The sequence below is a fragment of the Cavia porcellus genome, unplaced genomic scaffold (genome assembly GCF_034190915.1).
Source record: "Cavia porcellus strain 051 isolate PalLab524CR breed Dunkin Hartley unplaced genomic scaffold, mCavPor4.1 scaffold_14, whole genome shotgun sequence".
NCBI classification, from domain to species: Eukaryota; Metazoa; Chordata; class Mammalia; order Rodentia; family Caviidae; genus Cavia; species Cavia porcellus.
This window is the reverse complement of record NW_026947497.1, coordinates 8,489,338-8,513,218: the sequence shown is the minus strand read 5'-3', so window position 1 is coordinate 8,513,218 and position 23,881 is coordinate 8,489,338. Positions and strand designations below refer to the sequence as shown.

The window sequence follows — 23,881 nt, the reverse complement described above, 5'->3', positions numbered from 1 at the left end:
CAAATTTCAGTGGTGTAAATTAATTCATAAGGAAAGCATCTTATGATTCATATGTGACATTTTTAATGACAAAAATGCACATAATAAAAATTGTTTCTTACACTCCACATGTGAATGTTTAGACATAAGAAAAAAATACTGTTAGAAAATAAAATGTTTTTTAATTAATGTCAGAAAACTCATGTCAGAACTTGTTTAAGTGTGAGTACATTTTAAATGCAGTCCTTACTTACATGTATCTCAAGTGTTATGTAAGCAGTTTTCCAAGTTTTAAATCAGTGCATTTTCTTTACATCGAACCTAACGAAACCACCTCCACCTTCATTCTTGTTAATGCTCCATCTCTCAAATTTTAAAAGAGAAAAACTAAGCAGACTCAAGACCAGCTATTTCCCTCTAGAGTTGAACATGAATGAATGTTCTTTTCCAACATTAAAACCGTAGAGGATTAAGTGTTTTTCAGCAGAAAACTTTAAATTGAAAGAGTCTTATCTAAGCAGCCTTATGTGACCGCAGCTAAGGTAAGACTCACTAATACCTGTCCTGCAGGGCAGCACAGCAGGTGACATGAATTATGGCTAATGTTTATTTCAGTCAAGGTCTCGAGAGCCCTAGGAAGCAAGAGCAGCGGCAGACCTGGTCTTGCAAAGCTACTCTTTAATAGACACACATAACCCACGGCACTTTGTCTGTCTGTCTCTCTGTCTCTGTCTGTCTGTCTTTCTCTCTGTCTCTCTCTCTCTCTCTCTGTGTCTCTCTCTCATAAACCATTTGCATATTAATTAGTTTTAAAAATTCATGGCACTTTTTATCTAAATTTGGAATGAATTATTAGTACTGACCAAATAACCTACTTGAAATCACCACACTATATTTGTAATTTACAAAGGAATTGGAGAGAATCTTTTCTTGGTAATTGGATGTGGAGTTTTCATCAAACTAAGGAGTAATGTTTCTTCAGACAGAGCCCTCAGCTCCTGTCAGGTGGCATGCGTGTGTCACTGGGGACTTGCGTCCCCAGGTGAAGTCTCTAAGGTCTGTGCTGCCTGGTCCAGCTTTATAAACTGAGCAAGGCAGTTTTTATTCTGCAGTGAACAGAAGCCAAGAGAACACCCTCCAGACTATGACATGTTGAATCTGTATTTTGAAAATCTAACATATAATGTAAGAAGAATAACCCTTTGAATGATTCTTTAAGAATATCATTGTTGTGGAATTGGAGTACCAGCACTTGGGAGGCTGAGACAGGAGGGTTGCCATGAGTTTGAGGGCAGCCTGAACTCCACAGTGAGACTCTGCCAAAAAAAAAAAGAAAATCATTGTCAGTCCTTTGGGGCCAGTCAGAATATATTCCGTTTACAGCAGTTCAGCAACTGCTTTGAAAGCCCCCAAGATACCAGATCCCTGCATACCAGAGATGAAAACACGAGCAAAGTCCCAGTACAGGGAGGGGTGGTGGGGTCCCTGCTGCCCCGGCCACCAGTGCATGGGACATCTGTTTCCCTTGCTGGCATGGGCAACACTGCTGGTGGACCACTCTGCAGAGGCTTAGCGATCCATGCCATTGGACACTTGTATGTCCAGCAGGATTCCTGTGAGTCCTTGAGTGATCTGTAACCACTGTCACGTGAGTTCTTCCTGGGGTTCTAGACCTTCCCGGGGTGCCTGTTACAGACATTGTTTTCTACTGAAAGAAAATCAGCTCAGCATGGGAGCGTGTGAGTCTGAGAATTTTTGGAGATGGTGAGATTGTAACGGTCACCTTCAAGTGACCCTTGTAGACGGTGAGACACGAAACAAAACAGTGACATCTTTCAGTGCCCGAGAACACAATGCTCGTAAACCTCAGGCTTAGCTTCTTCCGAGATGCTAAGGCCGTTTCTTTCTAATGACCCCATTGCAGAGCAAGTAGCTTTCCGAGCTGCACAAGCAGTACTGATATGCTCTCAAGTTTTTGGAGGGGAAAAGTGTGTGTTTAAAATCAGTCACAGTCAAGATGCCTGAGAGTCTGACGCTGCCCGACGTTCCCCAGTGACACAGTCTTCTGAAAGGATGACTTGTGTGTCCCTAACTATGCACAGGTCTAGTTTAAAGAAAAATAACACTCATCCCATCTGAATGGAAGGACACGGATGCACTGTCCATGAAAAAAGGAATCACATAGACTCCCAGCCTCAGTCAGGAATCCAAATGACTTTGTTGTCAATTTGGCAAAGAGAGTTACCACTTCCGACAGCCTCGTTGTGCTAACATCCCAAGAAAGAAGGGTCACTATTGCTTTTTAATTGCCTGAAGGACCTACGCGCTCCGCCGGCCGGATGGTCTCATTTATCACAGTGTGGCTCACTCCCGCGGGCCCTCTCTCGGGTCAGGCATCCGCTACTGGCCGTTGTTTCCCAATGCACAGTTCTGACTGCAGGTTTGAAGGCACCTCTTCCTTCCTGCCAGGGCACGAGCTGTCTGGGGGACCTCGTCTCCATGGTGGAGAGACAGGGAATCAGGGGCTGTCACCCTCCAGCACTGTCCTGTGCCGGGTCTGCGTCCTGGGTCCAGAGTTTCTGAGTCTTCACTGTTTCTCTTGGCGTCCGTCCTGAGTGCACAGGATCAGGGTTTTTATTTATAGAAGCATTTTGGTGATTTGCTTTCAGGGAGAGAGAGGGTCCCTTTCAGGAAGCCCATGTTTTAAAACTCAAGTTCATATGCGCTTGGTAAGCACTAATCATAATTTATTAGTATTCGCTTAGGGAGTGTTTTGGAAAACTGTGAAAAATCAACCTTCCCAGTTAATCATGTTCACTACCTGTAAATCAGAACATATTAGAAGAGCTTCTGCTTCTCAACAAAACTCTCAGGCGCAGTGGCAGGGCCTTCTGAAAGAACTCTTTTGGCGATTAGTCAGGGGCTCAATCTTTGTCACCTGCTATCGCTATCCTTGGTCATCAGGGCGGTCCGAGATACTCATCCCTGATGGCTTGACCTAACCGTGGGAGCATCCCCAGCCCTTTCTCCCATCATCTGGGCCCCATGGCTCCTCTGTGGTGCCTGCAGGACCCCCAGCTGCTACCGTCTCATCTTATCACCCAGAGAGGGCGCAGGCGACCCCCGAATCTTGCCTAGGTCTCGTGGCTCACTGGGACACCTGGGTCTCAGGGCAGAGTCACCGATCACTCATGTTGCATGCATTGTTTCTCCAGGGAGCTCTTGAGATAGATGCAGCAACCACACCCACTGACCTTCACGTGCCCCCATATCCACGCACACGTGCCACACAGACCCGGAGTGCCTGTCACTCTGCAGAGTAATCCTGCTTCTCCGGTGCTCACATACTTTGCAGTATGGATGCAGACCTCTGCGTTTCAGATTTTACTGTCATTTTTCACTTCTAGTTCTCAGGCAAAATCCACAGTACCACACACATTTGCGTGTTACAGTGTAAGTGCACATGTTCTGCGAAGTCACTTGCTTAGTGTAACGGCCAACATGCCACACTAGAAAGATGAAAAGAACAATTCCATCATCTGCAGAGCAACTACAGGAATCAGAAAAGCTCAGCAATTGTGCTCAGTTGATTCTTTTGAAGAAATTTTGTCTGATTTTAAACAATCCCACACTTTAATTTTTCATACACTTTATAAGAGATCTATTTTAGGGTTCTATAAAAATGCATATTCATACTTCAGACTCTGCGTTAGTTCAAAACATCAGAAAATCTAAAAAGTTAAAGGGAACGGAGGCACCAGGCAGTGGTGTGCATTTGTAATCCCAGCACTCTTGGAGGTTGAGGCAGCAGGATGGCATTTGAGCTGAGTGCAGACTGGGCAACTTTAGGAACTTAGGGAGATCTTATTTCAAAATAATAAGTGGTGGGGGCAAAGGCCCAGGACCCCCTCAGAGAGACCAGTGCTAAAGGGAGAGTGTGGAAGGAAGCCATGCGGGTTCTGCGATTTTCGCCCACTTTGAGGATCCAGGAGATGCCCTGTTTACCTGTCAGGAGAGGGTGCCGCCTCTGCAGGCTCTGAATTGGGTGCTGGTTCCAGGGCTGTTCCCCTCACTATGCTGTGTGGACCTGGTTCCTGCACAGTCAGTTATGAGACAGGGTGCCTGCGGCTCTGGGGAAGCAGGGCTGGGCACAGTGGCCCCCAGGAGTGGAGAAGGTGAGACTGCTCATGTGAAGACCACTCTGGGACTGAGGTCCATCCTGGTCTGTCTTCAAGTACCTGTGACCTTGGCCACCAGACAGCAGAATTGCAGCTAGGAAACGGGTCAGCTTTGCAGCCAGTTTTGGTGTTACGTTCTGGATTTTCCATAGATAGGCTGTGTGGCTTTTAGCTTATCACTGTGAGCCTCAGTTTCTCCATTTGCAAAAGGCAGAGCCATTGTCCCTCCAATCCAGAGGTGCCTAGTCCTCAGTGATGGTGAATGCATGTGATTCTCTTCCTCATCGCCACCTGAAGCACAGGGGGGTTGGGCAAGAGCTGCACTGACTGGGTTCAGCACCTTGTCTAGGGCCACCAGATAAAAACCAGCCCAGCACATTTTCCAGGCAGAGTTCCTGAGCATCGTCAGGGAGTTGGAGATCGCCTTCCTAGGGAAAGCCCAGGCCTGGACAGGGGCTCAGGGAGCACATGCCCGAGGCTGGCACCCGGCACACACAGCCGATCCCATGGACTCCCTGACTCAGTAGGAACTTTTTCATTATTCTCATCTGACACAAAATTCAGTGTGTGATTTTAAGAAGCTGATGCATCATCAATACTTTAACAGGTGAATTTTCTTTCACCAGAAGCATTCACCATTGTACTGCTTTGAAACTGTCAGTAGTTTAGACAATAAGAAAGTGACATTGATTCAAAACACATTCGACTGGCCAAGTTGACAAAATCTACTGACTGGGTATGGTGTTACAATGCTGTCCGACCCAGAGTCCTCCCATAACCTTTTAAAATGCCTTAGGTGTGTGCAGAATGAAAGATGCACGTTTATTAAAATGTTACTGACACAAGGAAGAACTCAGTCGCTCAGTGAGTTTGAAAATGACCCTGCCCCTTCCTGTAACTGTGCAATGTTTGACTTCATAGCTGAGTAAGAGTCTGTGCTGAAAGATGTACCCCACCGATTATGGCAATGCAAGGGGTGATATTTCTGTGATTTCTCCTCCAGTTACGTTCTGGGGAACGCTAAAACCTTTGAGTCATTTTGGAGATACATATATGCAATGCACCATGGCATCAGATTTTGGAGAAATATTATAGAGTAAAAATGTTAAGATGCAATGTGGTATTTTAAATTAATAAAGTTTCTCAATTAGGTACTCTCCAGAAATATTGTGTAAACATTTAGAAAACTGTCTTGGTATTGAAAATATGCTATGTAGTGACAATTTTATAATTGTTTCTTTCTTTTTCTTCTTCTCCATTTCAGGGGCAGCCTGGTCCTCAGGTAAGTGAACTCTTTTCTAACAAATTTATCCAAAATGAAGGTTTCTCTGCAGCACTTTTCAAATCAAACAACCAAGCTGTGAACTGGTAGTTGTGATGCCATCCAGGAGACCATATTCCTCCCAGGAGTGAAACTTGGGAGCCTCCCAAGCGCTGTGCGAGCTGCATCAGCTGCTGGGCCAGATGGCGAGAGTCACTGTGTGTCTCCACAGACAGCAAAACTCTTAACTGATCTGGACCAGCACCGAAGGATTTTTGCAAAAGGCAGAAGGACCGAATGTCAGGCACGAACTGGTTTGCATTAAGTCCCAACTAATCATGCACTAATAATGTTGTAAATCCACAACAGGATCCAAATCTGATTATTGAGACCGTGATCCTACTGGTTTCATTTGATTTAATACAGACGGATATTGACTTTGTTCTACAAACCAACCACTGCAGACATGATTTATAATTAAGCATGGGGGCGGTCAACAGGAAATCTTTTGAGCTCTAAATCAGATTGAAGAAAATGAGCAAATTTTGAAACAGGGCAGAATGTGTAGGAAGATGGAAATACAAAAATAAAAGTGAGTTTCTAGAAATAGGGCAATGACCTCAAACTCGATTATCAGTAGTAATTGTGCTCTGTAGGATGCTATTGAGAAGTTAATATTTTACCTTAAACATTATAATAACTGTTAATGCGATAATGTATTGAGCTTCCATCTTTCTCCTTAATGTCCTGAATGCTATTTTTCCCCTAAATTGTTTTATAAATAAGCCAATTCATGATAGCTTTGCAGTCAGTATCTACAGAATTATCTCTTACGTGCTCATCCCACTACCCAACCACAAAAACATGATTTATAGTTCTTAGGAGCTCCCGGCATGAGGCTGTCTAATAAGATGAGCAGAAATCCCTGTATATTTCCCAGGAGAGCAGTTCCTTGTACACTAAGCTCCTGAGAATAAGTTTGACCTTTAATTAATTTGCGTTGCTGTCTGAGCATGCCCTTTCCTTGTTTGTGATTTCCACTCTTCCATTGCAAGTTAGTCTGAGTTACTTATGAAGAAGGGACAAGGAAGGAAGTTAAAGCTTGATCCCTAAATTTGACATAGCTATTTTACAGTGAGATGACACAAGCATTGCTTGCACACATTTTATTTAATGCTCCCAACAGCCCCAGGAAGTTGTGTGTGCACGTGTGATCACACGTGTGTGTGCACATGGGCATACATTCAGAGGAGACAAATGCTCACTTGAGCGAACTATCAGGGAGCAGGCGAGGCCAAATCCAAAGCCCTGCTCTCCCTGTTAACCCCGAGCCCCGGGAGCAAGGGTGAGGCAGCAGATGCTGCGCTGGTGTTGAGCGAACATTATGGTCTTTAATGTATTTTAGGGTCAGGCAGGACCTCTGTCTAGCTCGGACCACCTCTCCTTCATGCCAAGGCAGTTCTTAAGGATTTGGGCACTAGTAGACTGAGAGATGGTCCTGGAAACAGGAGCAAGTGGAGAAATGACAGGAGAGAAAGGGAAAGAGACAGAGCCACAGAGAGAAGGTGAGAGAGAGAATATGTGTGTGTGACAGAGAGACACACAGACGGACGCAGGATTAAATCCAGAGAGCATCGAGCTGCATAGATTGCCCAGGCTAACCCCAAACCGGCGATTCTCCTGCCTCAGCGTCCTGAGGAGCTGCGATTACAGGCCTGCACCACCACACCCTGCCTTTGTTTACCTTATAACATCTTTCCATTTCCGCCACCAGTCCCTGCTCTGCACTCCCAGAAGTTGCACACTTTGATTCTCCACATAAATGTGTGAGTTCACACAGCGCCTTTCTGTGTCTTGTTCACTTGGCACAGTGTCCTCCAGGTTAATCCATGTGGTCATCAGTGGTATGGTTTCCTTCTTGTGAAGGCTGAATAATTTTCCATTGCATTCAGGTACCACACGATTCTATTCAGCGATCAATGTCTGCCTCCCCCGATTCCATATCTTGACTATTAGGAATAGACTCCATATGTAAGTGAGAGGGACTTGTGTTTCTGTGCTTGGCTTGTTTCATACATAAGGTCTTGTAGGTTCATCCAGATTGCTGTGAGAGGCAGGACTTCATCCTTGGTCTTGGCTGAGTCATAGTCCACTGTATCTATCTACTGTACTTCATCCATTTGCCACTGGCAGACACAGGTTTCCGTGTCTTGGCTGCTGTGTGAAGGTCTGCAGTGCACACAGGAGTGCCGCTGTCTCTCTGAGATACCGATGTCACTCCCTTCCGATCCGTCCACAGGAGTGGGATGCTGGACACAGGGTAGTTTGCCTTTTAATTCTTTGGGGAGCCTCTGAGCTGTTTTCGGTAATCACTACTTTCCGTTCCCTTTTTCTCCGCCTCCTCATGGCACTGACGTCTTGTCTTTCTGACAGCAGTCCCCCTGACAGGTGTGCAATGATCTCTCCTTCAGCTTTGATCTGCATCTCCCCCGCGATGGGGGACACCCAGCACTTTCCTCCCCGCTTTGGCCCAGTCACAGCTCTGATAAGGCGTTTCCTCGATGCCAAGGGTCAATACCCTGTCAGCCTCACAGCTTTCAGCCCTGACTCCCAGGCCATCTGCAAGTCCCACCCGGCTCCTGCACATCTGGAAGGTCCCAGGCTCAATCTGCACCTTAGCCGGAGTTCGGGGAGGCCCTTGGCCAGCGGGGAGCACCACAAGGTCAGCACCATGTGCCGGTGACTCGGTTTCCAGAGTTCGGTCTCGTCCACTGCAGGCGCTGCTGACCTGTCCCAGCCGGCTCCCGGCCTGCACCTTCCCTTTCTGCGTGTGCTGTTGTCTCCTCCCGCATCGTCCTCCACCCCTCCTGTCTCCCGCCCGTGTTGGTGTCACAGTCCCTCGGGGAGGGACAGGAAGGCGGTCTGCACTGCAGCCCACGTGGCTCTGGCTCCCAGCCCTGCTGTGGCTGGCAGGAAAGGAGACTCTAGCTTTGCCTTTCTCTATGGTGGGAGCACCGAGGGTTCCTCAGCCAGCACCATCGCATCCGAGTCACCAGGTAAAACTTTCTGTCATGGTTCTGTTACTCTGAAGCCAAAGCTGAATCCCAGTCTGTTTACCATCGAGAGTGCAAGAAAATCTCATTTCTTGCCTGACACTCAGCTCCTCACCAGCAGCTTGTTTTCTAGCCTTTTCTTCCTTTGATTTTCCATCAGTGCTCTGTCTGAGTTTCACCCAAAGAAAGCCAGTGTGCTTACTTTTTTTAGGCTTTTTTTTTAACCTAAGCCTTAGACACATTTGGGTTTCCAAATAGCCAAATACAACCTCCCTTCATTCTTCCTCAAGTACGATGCTTTTCCTCACTTTCCAGGCTATAATTTCTCCTTTCCTTGTGCTCGTTACCCTGACAGCTCTGGTGTCACCTAACGTTGACCATGGGAGAGCACAGACTCCCAAGTCTGACAAATCCTAGCTCAAATCCTAGCTGGGCCGCTGAGCAGCTGTGCAATCTCGGGCTGGTCGCTCCGCCACTCCTGGACTCATCTGCTTCATCTCTGTGGCAGAGATGACAGTGTCTGCCCCGGGCACATGGCGTGAGGGTCACCATCAGAATGCCCTTGTGACCCGTCTAACGCAGGGCCTAGCACATGGTCAACAGCCAGGAAGTATCCATTCTCTCGGTGCATCCTGGCTATTTCTAAAATTCTTCTGTCTTTGATAATAGTTCTATCATCTTCCAGCGCAAGATCTGTGCTTTGTGTCATCTTTGTTTACCGCTATGACATCTAACTTGGTCCTTGCACACAGCAGAAGTGAAGCAGACCTCACCGAGTTGTGAACGGTGGATTGAGAACACAAGGGAAAGGATGCCGGGGAGAAAGAGAGCGGCCAGCTCCTCCCTCTAGGTGCCCTGAGGCGGTATCTCACGGCCCAGACGATGCCACGTGAGACAAGTCTTTGAGGCTTCCCAGGGCCGAGTTTTTACTGACACTTACCGTGTTCAGTATCTTGCTTTCACACGGTCTGGAGAGTTTTGACACCTTTGTTTTCTTGCCTTGTAGTGATTTATTTATTTTGATGTTTAATCTTTGGTGCAAATGAGTAGCATCAAGCCACAGCCATGTTTATGCTGTATTATTTTATTTTATAACAGTTTATTTGCAGGGTGTAAAAATTAGCTTTGATATTTAACAATCAAGGGTGTTAACAGAAAATAGTTTATGGCGACTGTGTGCCATGACACATTGCCTGGACATTAATAATCTCCCACTCACGAACAATCTAAAACAAGTTGGAAAAACTCATTGTATTTAAAAATACAATGGTCTTATACTGGTCACCAAAACACACTGACCTTTTCTTTGGCCCAAAATATAGTTTGATGGTGCTAAGTAAAGGGGACCCTTCCAAGCCTGAGCCATTTTTCTTCCATAAAGTTCTGAGTTTCAAAGGCTTCCTCCCATATCCCCTGTGGAGATGCCCGTGAAGGCCAGGGAGCTGCTTCCCCTGGGGAGCTGGAACGCTGAAGTGGTGTGTGTGTTGTAATTCTGCATTACCCAGTGAGGAAAAATGTCAGAGCAAACCGCCAGCGAACACCCTCTGAGAACTGCTTCCATTTGTGGTCTGTTTGTTTGTTTTCAGATACATTTAAATAGAAGTGGAAGATGCTTTTCCCCTAAACCCCTTCCTCTTTCTTTTCTTAAAAATATTTCTTGTTCTGATATTGTCATTATCATTTCACAATATTTTTCCCAAACTTAACAAAACTCAAGCTGTGGATGCCCTGTAAGGAATTATTTCTGAGTAAAATATTATATTTGGGGAGCAGTATTTAACTTTGTATTCACGTGTTTTAAATTATGTACTAAGATCCTTCTAACACTTTAGCAATTCCCATGTTTCATATTTGTGTTACAGCTCGGCCTTCTTCAGATCCATACACTCTGCCTTGGGGGCGAAGGGAGGGCACACACATCCTCCCAGAAATCTGAAAGAGAGAGGGTGGGAGGGTGGGAGGGAAAGGGAGAGGGAGGAGAGAGAGCAGGGAAGGAGAGAGAGAGCCTTGATCTTGCTCACTATACAACAGATTTGTCACGTCTAACTAGTAATGGATTCTATCCTGAATAAATCATGCCAGACTTGCAAAGTACTGCATCCCCCATATCTGTATGTTACGTGTCATTATATGTTAGAATGATGATAGTCTCAGCGTTTTCCGATGTTTTAACATGTAAGTGGTTAATATGGTATGAAAGACCCCAGGAGCTCCAGATGGCTTATATAATTAAGAGAATACATAGTGTAACAGCTTGTTTATTTTACTGGATCCCTTATTTATTTTTACATGATCCTTTGTGTATTTAGAGGGTATTATATCATCTTAAAGCTCAATTTTTGTTTAGAATTCTTTTCTCCTGAAATTAATTGAAGAATTTTTATTGTCAGCTCTAGGCAGCGTTTTCTGTCCATTTATTCTATCTGAACTACGGCAGATCGTATGCAGCACTGCTTGAATAATTAAGTTAATCCTGTGTTGTCGGCCCCCGTGCAAGTGGCTATCATTTCCCGAGCCACTCATTTTTATCTCAATTTTTTTCTCCAGTGTGGATACATAGAAAATGCAGCTTTCTGTTTTGTTTTCTTTTTTCTTTTTTTGGCTGGGGTGCAGTGCAGGCGATTCCATTAAAGGCCTCACAGCAAGCACTCTATCACTAAGCTATAATTTTAATTCCACAAAAAAAATTCTTGAGTAAATATACTGTATATATTTACTCAGATTTAATGATGAAATGACTGAACCTACTGAAAAATAAATCAGGTTTTCATCATCAATCTTTAGGGCAGCATATGAAATATACTGTGTAGTGTTAAGGATTTGGGCTCTGGCCACAGAGACCTGGGTTTCAGTTCTGAGCTACTGCCCACGAGCTCTGACTTGGGGCGCGCTATCCAACATTTTGTGTTCAGGTTTACAATGTAAAAAGAAGGTGACTGGTTTAACTTAGCCTGCAACTTAGTGAAGCCCTGAAAGCAGCTCATGGCGCATCGGGGTGTTTGCATTACGTGGGTATAGATGCCCCACGTGTCCCCCCCATCCGAGGTACCCACTCAGAGACAGTGCCTTGGAGATGCGACCTTCCAGGTGGCATTTCACCTACCAGAAAAGCTTCCCAGAGGAGAGTAGCCTCAACATGTATAGATGTTCAGATAAATGCAGATGACCTCATTTGACTCTATGCAGATTTAGGACCCGCAGCTCACACTTAACAGCCCCCCTTTTTTTTGACAGTTCTGTGCATCTTGTTGCTAGAACCCAGATGTGTTTTACACACACACACACACACAAGATAGGTAACTAAACTACCGATCTCAGTTCAGTAGAAAGAACAGTTTGTGCGTTTATGGTTCAATTGTTTGATCATTTCTTCATGCCTGTATCTTGTAATCTGAACAACTATTTTGAAGATAACAATACACAATATATTAACAAGTGTTAATCACTTATTATTTTGTTCTGAAATTCTGCATCATCATTTTTTTTTTGGGTACTGCAGGTCAATCTCACGACCTCATGCTTGCCAGGCAGGCACTTATGCCATTTAGCTTAACCAGCCCTCTTTTTTTTTCTATTTTAAAATTTAAAAAATTGGACAGAAGTAGCAGTTCAGTCTATTTGGTAGGAATCTAAAGGCTTTTTTAAAATGATTTATTTTTCTCCGTACTGGCAATTGAACAGAGTCTTCACACTGAGCTACATCGCCAGCCCTTTTGTACTTTTTCATTTTGGGACAGGGTACCACTAAATTGCTAAGTTTTGCCCAGCTGGGCTTGAAGTGGTGAGCTTCCTACCTCAGCTTCGCACAGTGCTGGGGTCACAGGCACGCACCACCATGCAACACATTCTCTAAAGCAAGAGTATCGTGAATCGCTCCAGACCTCACCCAGCTCGGGGAATCGTTGGCAATCATATTTCCTGAGGCCTTTTCCTTACTTGTTTCGTTTTGTTTGATTCGCTTGGGAATTTCACCCCGGGCCTTGCATATGCTGAACACATGCTCTGTCATTGTTTTTGCTGATTTATTTGAAAGCAAAACTTAGATATCATGTCAATAGATTGGCAAATAGTATAATAGGGAATTTTTAAAACATAACTGTAATTTCATGAGCAGCCCTAATAAAATTAACACCAAGGCTTTACCATCACCAATACGTGGCCCAAAGTCAAATTTCCCGACTTTTATCTCCAAAATGTCTCTCTGCAGATGCTTAGTTGAATCAAGGTCCAAGTCCACTCAGCACTTAATTATGAAAGCTCATCAGTCTTTTATCCTAACTGTAATTTTATTTCTCCTCATTTTTCCTTGGACCTGGGTTTTCTCCATAGGACGCCTCGCATTCCGGGTGGGTGCAGTTGCATCCTGATGGTTTTTAACTTGCTTCCCCCGTTCTTTGCACGTCAGATTCCCAGGATGCATTGGGTTTGATTGTGTTTTCAGGGAAATGCCTGATGAGGCTCTGGTCACGTCCACTCACCAAGGAGGAGCACGGTTCTCAGGAGCCTTTTGCCAAACACTTTCGCATCCACCAAGAGTTGTTACCTAGAAGTTATTTTTCACTTCAGGCTGTAAAATGGACCCCTGAAATTTTTTGATCTGAGGAATGATGCATTCAGAAATGTGCTTTGTAAAAATATATATTTTTTATTTTTTTGTGATGGACTTTTGCCCTGTCACCCACACTGGTCTTGAGCGCCTAGACTCAGGCCTCTCCTGCCTCAGCCTCCTGAGTTATTGGGATTACAGGGGCACGCACCGCATTCAGTTAGAAAAGTTAACCTGATCAAAGCATGTAGGGTAAAGTAGACTAAGGGCACTGGGGATATAGCTGGCAGCTCAGCACCTGCATGACAAGTGTGAGGACCTGACTTCCAATCCTGGTACCAAGGAAAAAAAAATAGATTAGGAAAGGTCAGGAGAGGTTTCTAAACTCTCAGTGATCCAGAAATTGGAATGCCAATGAAGATGGAGTAAAGGATTTTGTGGAAAATGAAACCTGGTAAGACTCAACATTAGGGTGAATTTTCTCAGATAGAGCACCGAGCTTTGATGCAATTGGGGTAGTGTGCTTGACAAAACAGGAAAGTCAGGGACCATGCTCTTCTCGCTGCAGACTTGGAAGGTTTGGAAGGTTGTTTGACTTGGATTTGAGCCAAAGGGGACACCTCTGGGCTTAGACATCTGGTGAGCAGTTGGAAATGCAGGCTGAGCTTGGAGAACAGTCCAGGTGCTCAGGCAGGTAGCGGTGGAAGCCTTGAGGTTGTATTTGATAGCTGGCGAATGGAGGCAAGAAGAAAAAGTTAAGCACAAATTCTGGTGATCTGAACATCCATGCTGTATCCCACCCACTGCCAGCACCCCAGTAGTTTGCTTTCAGTTTGGGTTTGTATCTTATATACTCTTACCATTTCTTACACTAGAGAGACTATATGGTATTTACACATGTGAGTTTGATTTATTTCACTTATGAGTATGATCTTAACTTGCATCCATTTATTTATAAATAGCTCAATGTGATCCTTCTTTATAACTGAGTATTACTCTATTGTGTAAAAATACCACAACTTTTTTTATCTATTCCCAGATGTCTAAATGATGGGCATTTAGGTTGTTTCCAAGATCTGGCTATTACAAATTGTGCTGCTATAAACACAGGTGCACATAAATCACTGTGATATGTTGTTTTTAATTCTGGGAATATGCCCAGAAGTGGAATACCTGGGTCAAATGGGACTTCCAATCTTAGCTTTTTGAGGAATCTTCAGACTGACCTCCATAGTGGTTGCACCAGTCTGCACTCCCACCAACAGTGCAGAAGAGTTCTTTTTTCCGCATCCTCTCCAGCATTTGTTGTTGGTAGTTTTCTTTATCCTGGCCATTTTTTCTGGAGTGAGATGGAATCTCATTGTGGTTTTAATTTGCATTTCTCTAATGACCAATGATGCTGAACAATTTTTTTCATGTATTTATTTGCCATTTATATTTCTTCATCTATGAACTGTGTATTCATCTCAGATGCCCGTTTTTGGATTGGGTCTTTGAATTTCAGGGGTCTGATTTTTTAAAATTCTTTATATATTCTAGACAGAAGTCCTTTGTCTGAAGGACACTTCACTAAGGTTTTTTCCCAATTTGTGGATTTTCTTTTCACTATGCTAGAGATTTCTTTTGACATGCAGAAACTCTTTAATAAGACATGATCCCAGTTATTGATTCTGGGAAGTATTTCCCGTGTGGTTTGATTCTTATTCATAAATTCTCTACCTACCCCTATGTCTTCAAGATTTTTACCTACTTTGTCTTCCAACAGATTTAGTGTTTCTGTTTTAATATTTAAATCTTTGATCCATTTAGACTTTAGTACATGGTAATAGGCATGGGTCTAGTTTTAGTTTTCAGCATATGAAGAGCCAATTTCCCCAGCACCATTTATTAAAGAGACAATTTTTCTTCCAGTGAGCATGTTTGGCCCCTTTATCAAAGATAAGGTGGCTGAGTGTGTTTATAGTTATAGTTGTATGCTCTAATCTATTCCACTGATCTTCAGGTCTGTTTCTATTCCAGTACTAAGATGATTGTGCTACAAATTCTATCAGGCCTTGGAACAATAAAGCTAACATTTGTAGGATTGAAACAATTGTACATATTAGTGTCTGGTGATCTGACGAACTCTTGAAGATCACTATGTAAAATAACAACCCTAGCTATGCTCCTGCCACCTTGTTTTGAAGGCCTATATTGTCAGTGTTCTGGGCTCTTTGCTACTGTTATCTTTTTGTTTCGTGTTTCCCTAGTAATTTGTTTTGTTTTGTTTAGTTTTGTTTTTCCTTCTAATGCAGAAAGGACAGATTTACATGTAGAAACTTATACATGCCTAGAACTTCTCCTAAATAGTTGGAGAATTAATTGTATAATACATGATGAAATGAACAGCTACTTTGAAGAAAAAGAGACATTATGTTGTCTATTGTTAATTCCGTATTATCAGCTGTGAAATCCAGTAGTGCCGTTATTCTTTGTTCAGAGAGATTTTAGGCTGTTTTGTTTTGTTTTGTTTAATTTCAACATACATGAAGGTACGAACAGATATTTTGAAGAGAACGAGAGACGTTATGGCGGCCATTGTTGATTTCCCTATTGTCTGGTTTTGAAGGCCTTTAATGCCTTCATCACTCTGTTCTGATCAGTTTTATACTATTTTTTGGTATGAATTCATTGTATGTGAAGACATGGACAACTATTTAGAGGAAAATGAGAGACATTATGGTAGCCAGTGATGATCTCCTGTTGTCTTGCTTTGAAATGTGTCACTTACATTGTTTTCTTTTGATCCACTTTGTTCTTTTTGTTGTGTTTAGTTTTACCCTCATTAAAAGAAAAAGAAGAAAGAAACACATTGTCTTCGCCGCCTGCCAAAGTGAAAGAGACCCCGCTTATGTTGGAGTCTGAGAATTGTAGCCGTGCCTTGAGACTGAGATTCTTAAAGCCTCACCTAAAATAGTGGTTTTGCTTTATTATTGTGCTTCTTATCATGCCTTTTAATAACTGATTATTGTCTGAGATAGTCAGATTTAAGGGGCATCATCCTCTTACCTCTGTGTTGAGTTCAGTTTCATTTCATAAAACCTGTATTGCTCAGGACATACGACAGAAGCAGCGTCGGTAAATCAAATTCATCTTCAGACCTGGCTTCTGAGTAGCCCTGACTACCGTAAGCGGGACAGTGTATTAGGACACGTGCCGAAGCCCAGGACTGACATGAAACCCAGGTTTGAAGGTGAATGTTCCTCATACACGGCTGAGCTCCGGCGAGGACAGCAAGCGTGTCACGGGATGGCCACCCTGTGGGTGTGAAGTCAGGGGTTACTCTGGGCAGTTAGACAGCAAGTTGATTCTTTCTTTCGACAAAGGGAATGTTTAGAATTCCAAGTCTTTCACCACGGAGTTCATTTGCTGTGACCTTTTAAAAATAAGTTTCTTTAAAAAAATTCAAAGCTAAACAAAGAAGTGTTAGCAATCTCTCACAACATCTAGAGGCAAAGGAAAATGCTCTGAAGAAGAGAACAAACGCCTCATTTGGGTTGGCAGTGGTAGTTTGACTTACTTAATTTTGTATTGTGTTAGAAAAGAAAACCAGATCGGTGCCCCTGAGCACTGCTGTTTTATAAGCCCTTAACCTTACTGAGCTTTGTCATTCTTACTTTTGATAGTGCCTTTTTAATGTTTGATTTATTTTTAAATTTTCATTTAGTGCTCAGTCCCACTAATTGCTTCCTTATGGCAGCTGCCAAGGACTTAAGCTTGAATCTGGGCACGTTATCGTCCCTTGCTGAGGGCTCAAGTGGACGTCACAAAGGCCTTTCGTGACAGTCTTACCACAGGGGGGAAATAGCTGCTAAAAACTAGCTTTCTAGTAAGTAGAGCTGGTTTTGATATTTTAAATTTTGGTTCCTATCCACCCCTTCTTCTCTCTTTAATCTTCAATGCAAAATGTAAGGTGTAAGGACTAAAGCTGTAAATCTGTTTATGGCTATAACTGCCCTCCTGGCTTAGCAGCGGAGTTTGACGCTATAATAAACACCGTTTGCAGCTACATTGAATCTGGTTCTTCTGCAGTTCTTCATGGGTTGCTGCTTTGAACAACAGAGTTTTATTATTTTTCTTTTGTTTCAGTTCAGCAAGCATTAATCGAGCACCTAAGTCTATCCTAGGGGTCGCTACGTGTTTTGAGGTTCTGAAGTTCAGTTGTGTTTTATTCATGAACGGAACATGGTGAAGAGTTCAATGAAGATTTTTCCCTGGGTTCTTTGGCAGTAGGACCCAAACAATCGAAGTGAACTATTAAACCCCCCACATATTCTCCAAATGTTCCCAACCATTGACCTAGGACATTTACAAAGACTTCTCTTTGATTTTAGGAAATCAATACATTTACTACCTTTATCCTTGGGTCAAGTATCTGGAAAGGAAATTTTGTGTCTACTGTAATTAAAATATTTACAATGTAGAGTGTGTACTTAACCACTGAAATGTGTAGGCCAAGTGTTTTAAAAGTTACAACTCACAGGGCTGGGGATTTAGCTCAGCAGCATAAACACCTGCCCTACAAGCAGGCAGTCGTGAGTTCGATCCTTGGTACCGATTAAAATGAAAAAGACAAAAAAAAAAAGTTACTTCTTGCATAATGCTTCGTCTGCCAAATAGCATTAAATTTTCCATTTTATCAATGAAGAAACTGAGTCATAAAGAGATTGATTCACCTGCCAAAGATTTCACAGGTAGTGATAGCCAGATGTTAGTCTAGATCTGTTTTTCTCTCCAATTCAAGTTCTAATCAATTATTATATCCTATTTTATAATAATTGCTCCAAGTTACAATTTTACTTTTTGATGAAATATTTTTTAAAAATTACAATTGTGCACACACACATTTTATCTATACTTAAAGGAACTCTGATTTTATAATTTTTTCCAAAAAAAGTTCTTTGAACTTGATGACACGTTATTAGCTCAAGTTGTTTGCAAAGTAAAAAGTCTATGAAACAAAACAATTGGGTAATTTAGAGAAGAAATATCCAAAATGTGCATTCTGCTAGGAGAGCAGAGACCCTCTGCATGAGTTCCAGGTTGAAGTGCACACTTGTAGAATGCATGGTCACATTTTTGGTTAGACAAAAACTTGTGCTAAGTCCATAAACACTTTATTCATAGGTAGGATAGAGTTGTACATACCTAAATTGCTGGTGTCCAACAAAATCACTGCTATACTATTTGTGATGCTATTTTTTCATAGTTCTGGATACCACTAAAAACCAGGGTACCACATTGTGTTTCTTTGTGAGCGCATGGTGTGAGTGTAGGGCTCATTGCATCACTGAAGTAAGTTAGTTGTGCAACTTGTGTGGAGGCAGAAGTCTTACAATCAGAGCTGTCGCTTCTGTCTTAGTAGTACAGGAGAAAAACTGAATATTCCCATATTTTCTTCTTCCTTTGGAGACTGGAGGTAACCAGGCAATGTTTGCACGAAGGACTGGGCCCCTGAAAAGGAAGGCTCACCCCAAGCTGGCAGAGCTCAGTGAGACTGTGCTCTTAGAGAACCACAAGGCTGGGAGGCAAGGTTTTCAGATTACAAGAATTCCATGTGCAGTGTGCAGTTTCAGCAGCAGAGAAAGGGTTGGTACTAACTATACATTCTCTCCAGAAATGAATATGAAAGAAAGCCAGCCCCCAGGTGGTGCTCTGCAGTGTGCCCATGACCCATCCTCAGTCCTCTTTTGAGCCATCAGCAATGATTCGCAATTCTCTCCATCTGCCTATTTCCATTGAGGCCAGCTGGAACTGCCAACACTCTGGATTTGAGATACATCCCTAAAACCACATTCAAATACTTTAATTCACTTGGCTCTGGAACTACTGTGTTTATCTGGGTTGAACCAGCATGGCCAGAAATTTGCTGCAGATTTGTGGTTTTGATGACCAGGAATGGAGCTCACTCATGAGCCCTTGCCTAGGGTACTAGGTTCAATGCCCAGCACTGCAAAATGAATAAATAGTATAAAATTGTCAGCTCCCAAATGCATAGACTCTCTAAGCCATGTTGATGATCTGTGAATGGCCTGACCGTGTCCAATCAGCCAACTGGTCTTATTGGTTCAAATCTCAGAAATGTCTCTGGAGACTTAGAATTTCACTGACATTCCTAAAGTCAAACATTTTTTAAGAGTATAGTTTATAAAGAATTTAGAAATGGGAGGTACAAAGCAAGTGATAAAACATTAACTAATTGGTTGCACACATTGAGTTATGTATTGATAGGCAGGCTAGTCTTGAAACAGTAGAAACACTCCTGGAACAAGAGGAGGAGCCCCTTATGGAATGAGCACAGTTAATTACCATAATTACCGTAATACAGGACATTCTGGGGAGGGCCTTTGAATTAGCCCAGGGTACCTTAAGGTACAAGCAATTACTCTCACTCAGAGCTCATCAGAGGTGTGCAGCTGGGCTGTAGACACCGTCAAGTCAATTCAGCAGAAACAGCACAACAGAAACTTGATCAGAGACCTCTAACTGATCATGAAATATCTATGTTTGTTATCTTATAAATGTGTTCCTACATTATATATTCCGTTTCTATTACAGAGGAGAATCTTCTCCCTCTGTTTCCCCAGTTTCTTTAGTAGCAAGGAGCTGGTAAGAGGGAGGAGCTTGTAGAAGAAGTTGGTGGTGTGTATATAGCTGAACAACTGAGAGGGTCTGTACCTTGAACTTGAATTTGAAATTCCTAATGTCCTGAATTTTTAGACATTCCTAGAATGCCAATGCATATTATCCATAAGGGAAACATTTTTACTGCAGGCGTAGACAGATGAAAGTAAGCAACCCAAGATTGATACTTATAAAATAAAGATCAAAGGCAACCTTTCTGGTCAAACATTTGCTGTCCTTCTCCCAGTCCACCCTAAAGACCCTTAACAGTCCAGCCTGCGTTTTCCCAAGCTTGGTCTCCCTGGCTGGGACTTAAGAGTGCGTGCAGTTCACAAGTTCTCTCCTGCACTTCCCTGTCTCTCCTCCTCACTCCACATCTGTTTCTGCCACCCTGAGCTCCCCAAAACACATGGTATTTTCTCACTGATATAAGTCCTCTTCTCTGCCTCAATGTCCCCTCCCTCCTCTCCCCAGCTCCCTCCTGCCTCTGGCCAGCTTTGCAGAGCCCAGTGCAATACCAGCTCCAACTCCAGCCCTCCTGGGTTCTCCCGCAGCAGAGGGCAGGTCCCGATGGGAATTAGATGTGTCCACCCCTCCTGCGAGCAGACCACATCTCCTGGCAGGCCGTCAGCTCCTTAGGGGATGCAACTTGCTTTCTTCGGAATTCTACATTACAGGAAAGATTGACCAGAAAACGTTTTTGTTATATTTCAAGAATAAAAACCAGCATATCTACACTTTCCAGGGAAATAAACCATTGTTTGTCCAGCAGCCCTGTCTGCCAAGGATTTCTAGGATTTGCTTTGTCTTTTTTTTCCTACCTCTAGCAGAATTTGATTTTATTTTCGTGACTGTCAGTTTTTAAAAATCATCTCCTCTTTAACTTTTGCTCGTTCAAACTAAGTAAAATGTCCAATTGTAGGGAATAAAAGGCCATCATTGGTACATCCGATGTCAAAAATCTCTCGCTATTCCATTCTGTTTTTCTTTTATGTAGATTGAAATTTCATCAAAAATTTTCTTGAATATTAACTTTCATATATATATATTTGACATAGACAATAAAGCATGGAAAAAGAACTAAAACTTCAGTTATTTGGGCAGAAAAAATGAACATAGGCCAAGACCCACAATAAAGCTTGGACTGAAAGCAGCGACTATAAATTCTCAATTTAAAGCCATTTGAACAGAGCCTAGTTGGAAACTTGTCCCTGACATTTATAAAGAGTTTGATAATTAATAACATAAGTGTTCTTAAAAAGAAATATTTCAACTAACACTAATAAATACAAACTTTCTTAGCACCTTTAAATATGTAACTAAGGCTAACTACATAAAACTTCAATAAAGATCATTTCCAATATTCATTTTTTTCTAAAGCAGATCATACAAATGATTACAGTCCAATAATTCTAGACCAGACCAGATCAGAAATCCCCAAAGTAGGCCTGCATAAAGCCATGAGTCACAATTCAATGATTTATGATTCTTCATTTTCTCCTATTCCCAAATTGACCTCAACCTGACTTTAGGCAGCTCTACCTTACAATAGTTACCAGTCAGCCAGTGATACAGTTAGCTGAACAAGTGTGTCTACTGAATGTTACGTTGTTAAACTTTGTGCAGTTGAAATAAAACAATTGTGTGAGTCTAACAGTTACAGTCATTAATTGGTGTGGTTGCTTGCCATTTAGTTACATTTAGTGCATTTTGTTTTTAACTCTAAAGGCAAAAGAAAATTAAAATGCAGACCCAAACTTACTTTTAAAGGTTAATTGTCAAAAAAACTTTCTTTCATTTGTTGATGTTATGACCTAGGAAAGAACCAGGGCTCCCAGATTTCTCTGATTTTGTTTTACTCTTTTCCAAGTTGGTGCTCTTTGTTCTTGAAAGTGAACCCATATTTGCAGCAAAGAGGTCCAATTAGGAAAGAAGAGTGAGCTTTCAGAGCTTGCAGAAGAAAACACCTGCTGTGATCCAGGGCACAGCTGTGAGCTGAGGTCGCCTGGCTCCGTGTCCATCCTGGCTGGCAGGTGCAGGGACGCCGTGCTGTCTGCTCACAAACACCCGCACTGCACCCAGCAGTCTGCTGCTCAGCCGAGAGCACAGGTTCTCGTGTTGGTGAGCGTCCAGGCTGAAGAGCTTTAGTTGACAAAGCTGGCTTCCGCGTTGGTGCCTGGACTTTGGGAAGGGTCCTCACCGTTCTGCACTGGAGCCAGACTTCAGAAAGCCCATGACCTCCAGAGTGCGTGTTACCTAACACAGCACCCAGAGAGGCCCTGGCTGTGGTCCCACCAGCAAAACCAGAAAATACTGTCAAGGGGAGAAGCTTCTGGGGGAAAGAGGGTATAAACACTGAAGACAGGTCAGCAGGAACAGCTGGCCTGGAAGGAGCTGGGTTTTCTAGGAGCCCTTTTTTGTAACGTTAGTAAAGCCTTTAACCTTGGCACTGGTGATTTAGTTTTTTGAGGACAAGGAATTTGTATATTCAGCCTTTCTACCACGTCCTCCACTAGTGCTTGGAGCAGTGGCCCACTCTTCATGGACATTAAACAAATGTGTACAAAAATCAAAATAAAGTTCAGCAGCGTGCTGTTATATGCAGGCTAGAGTCTCCACTACACTGCTTAAAACTTTCGTGGTAGTTATCGTCCCATTATTTTTCTTGACTTTCCTTTGAGTTACAAAAAAATTAATCCTGGTTAGGTTGCCCTGGTGAGTTTTCGTCCGTGTTATGATAACCAGAGAAAACCCTTAAGCTCAATTTTGCAGCGGTAGGTTCATGAACTGCACTCAGTCCTCATTATTTGACTTGATGAAAACATTAAAAGGAATGAAAAGAGTTTTGAAAACACGGAGAAAGCATAATTTTCTTAGCTCCTCTTTTTTTTTTCAAGCCACCCAATTTATGACCAAGATAGCGCAGTGGCGGTTAGAGAGGAGAGTGTGATTACTGGGGTCCCCCTCTGGTTCCCTCCTCCTTCCTTGCTCTCACTTGAAAACCGAGCACTTGGCTCAGGTGTCTGTGACACTGAAATCTGTGGCATTTCAGAGGGCGTGTCGAGGGTCGGGAGCCAGATACCCGCGCCTGATTCTCAGCTTGGCCCAGATCTGGGTCTGCCTCTTCGTATCAACACTGTGGCATTTAAAGCCCCACATGCTGGGTTCAGATCCTGGCTAACGCACTGCTGAGAGGCCTCAGGTGACAGATTTGAGGTTCGTTTCTGGCCTCCCTCGAGGATGGCCATAATATTTCCTCATTGCATTGCGGGGAGCTGAGGTGTGGTAGCAGGTGCCGTTCTCCGTCAGTGGTAAAATACACTAAATATAAGGCATGTCATTGTTATTTTCTTCATGATGACATCACAGCGCTTACTGAGAAAGCCACCGCTGAGAGTGAGAACTTGGTACAGTTCTGCGGCTGCAGCAGAAGGCATTTTATTTAATAGATGGAGAGTTGCTAAGTTCCTGCCTGTGGGACACAGCAGCCTCCTCTGGGACCTCAGACAGGGGGCTAGTGGATTAGAACCTTGGCTTTACTTCGGATGGACTTGTCCTTTCCTCCCAGCCCTGCTAAAAATGGAGCCGAGGGTTAAGGCTGACTTAGAAATGCTCCAGTCGTTTAGATAGGGCTACACCACACAGCATGACTTCACGTCTAAGGACTAGGAAAGACAGTGGAATTGATGCCCTGGAATTAGTTGTTCTTGCCACTGTTTTTATTCAAAGGTAAAGAAAATGTGTAGTTGGAAGAATAGGTAGATGCCCAACAAAATAGAAATTCCATGTTTTAAACACACACACACACACACACACACACACGCAGGGCTTCCTAATTTTTTAAAAATTTCAGTTTATTGGTAGAATGTAGGTGTACACGTTGACCACATTCATCATAGGGACTTTGTATCTTTATGGAATAATCTCAGTCCTCTGTGTCCCCCGTTCCTCTCCCCTTCCCCTCCTCCCTCAGTTTCCATTTGATCCTCCTCTTCTCATTTTGCTTTCCTTTCTCACTTTCCCTCCCTCCCCTGTTCTCCTTTGTTTTCTTGAATGAGCTCTTCCTATTCATAAGTATCTGTTGTACATTTATGTCCTTATTTACATTTTTAGTTTCTCAGACCAGAGAGAGAATGTGATATTTTTACATGGGTGTCCGACTAACTGTACTTAAAATTACGTCTTGAGGTCCATCCACTTA

The 23,881-nt window shown here is 43.1% G+C and overlaps 1 protein-coding gene across 1 annotated transcript in view; it reads left to right on the top strand.

Annotated features, from left to right (window-relative positions):
• The window catches only part of Col25a1 (collagen type XXV alpha 1 chain), a 408,157-nt gene that overhangs the window by 241,590 nt on the left and 142,686 nt on the right, over window positions 1-23,881 (top strand). Inside the window, exon 5 of the mRNA XM_063260619.1 lies at window positions 5,422-5,439. Within this exon, the coding sequence (XP_063116689.1) occupies window positions 5,422-5,439 (18 nt within the window). The remainder of the gene's footprint in view (window positions 1-5,421; window positions 5,440-23,881) is intronic.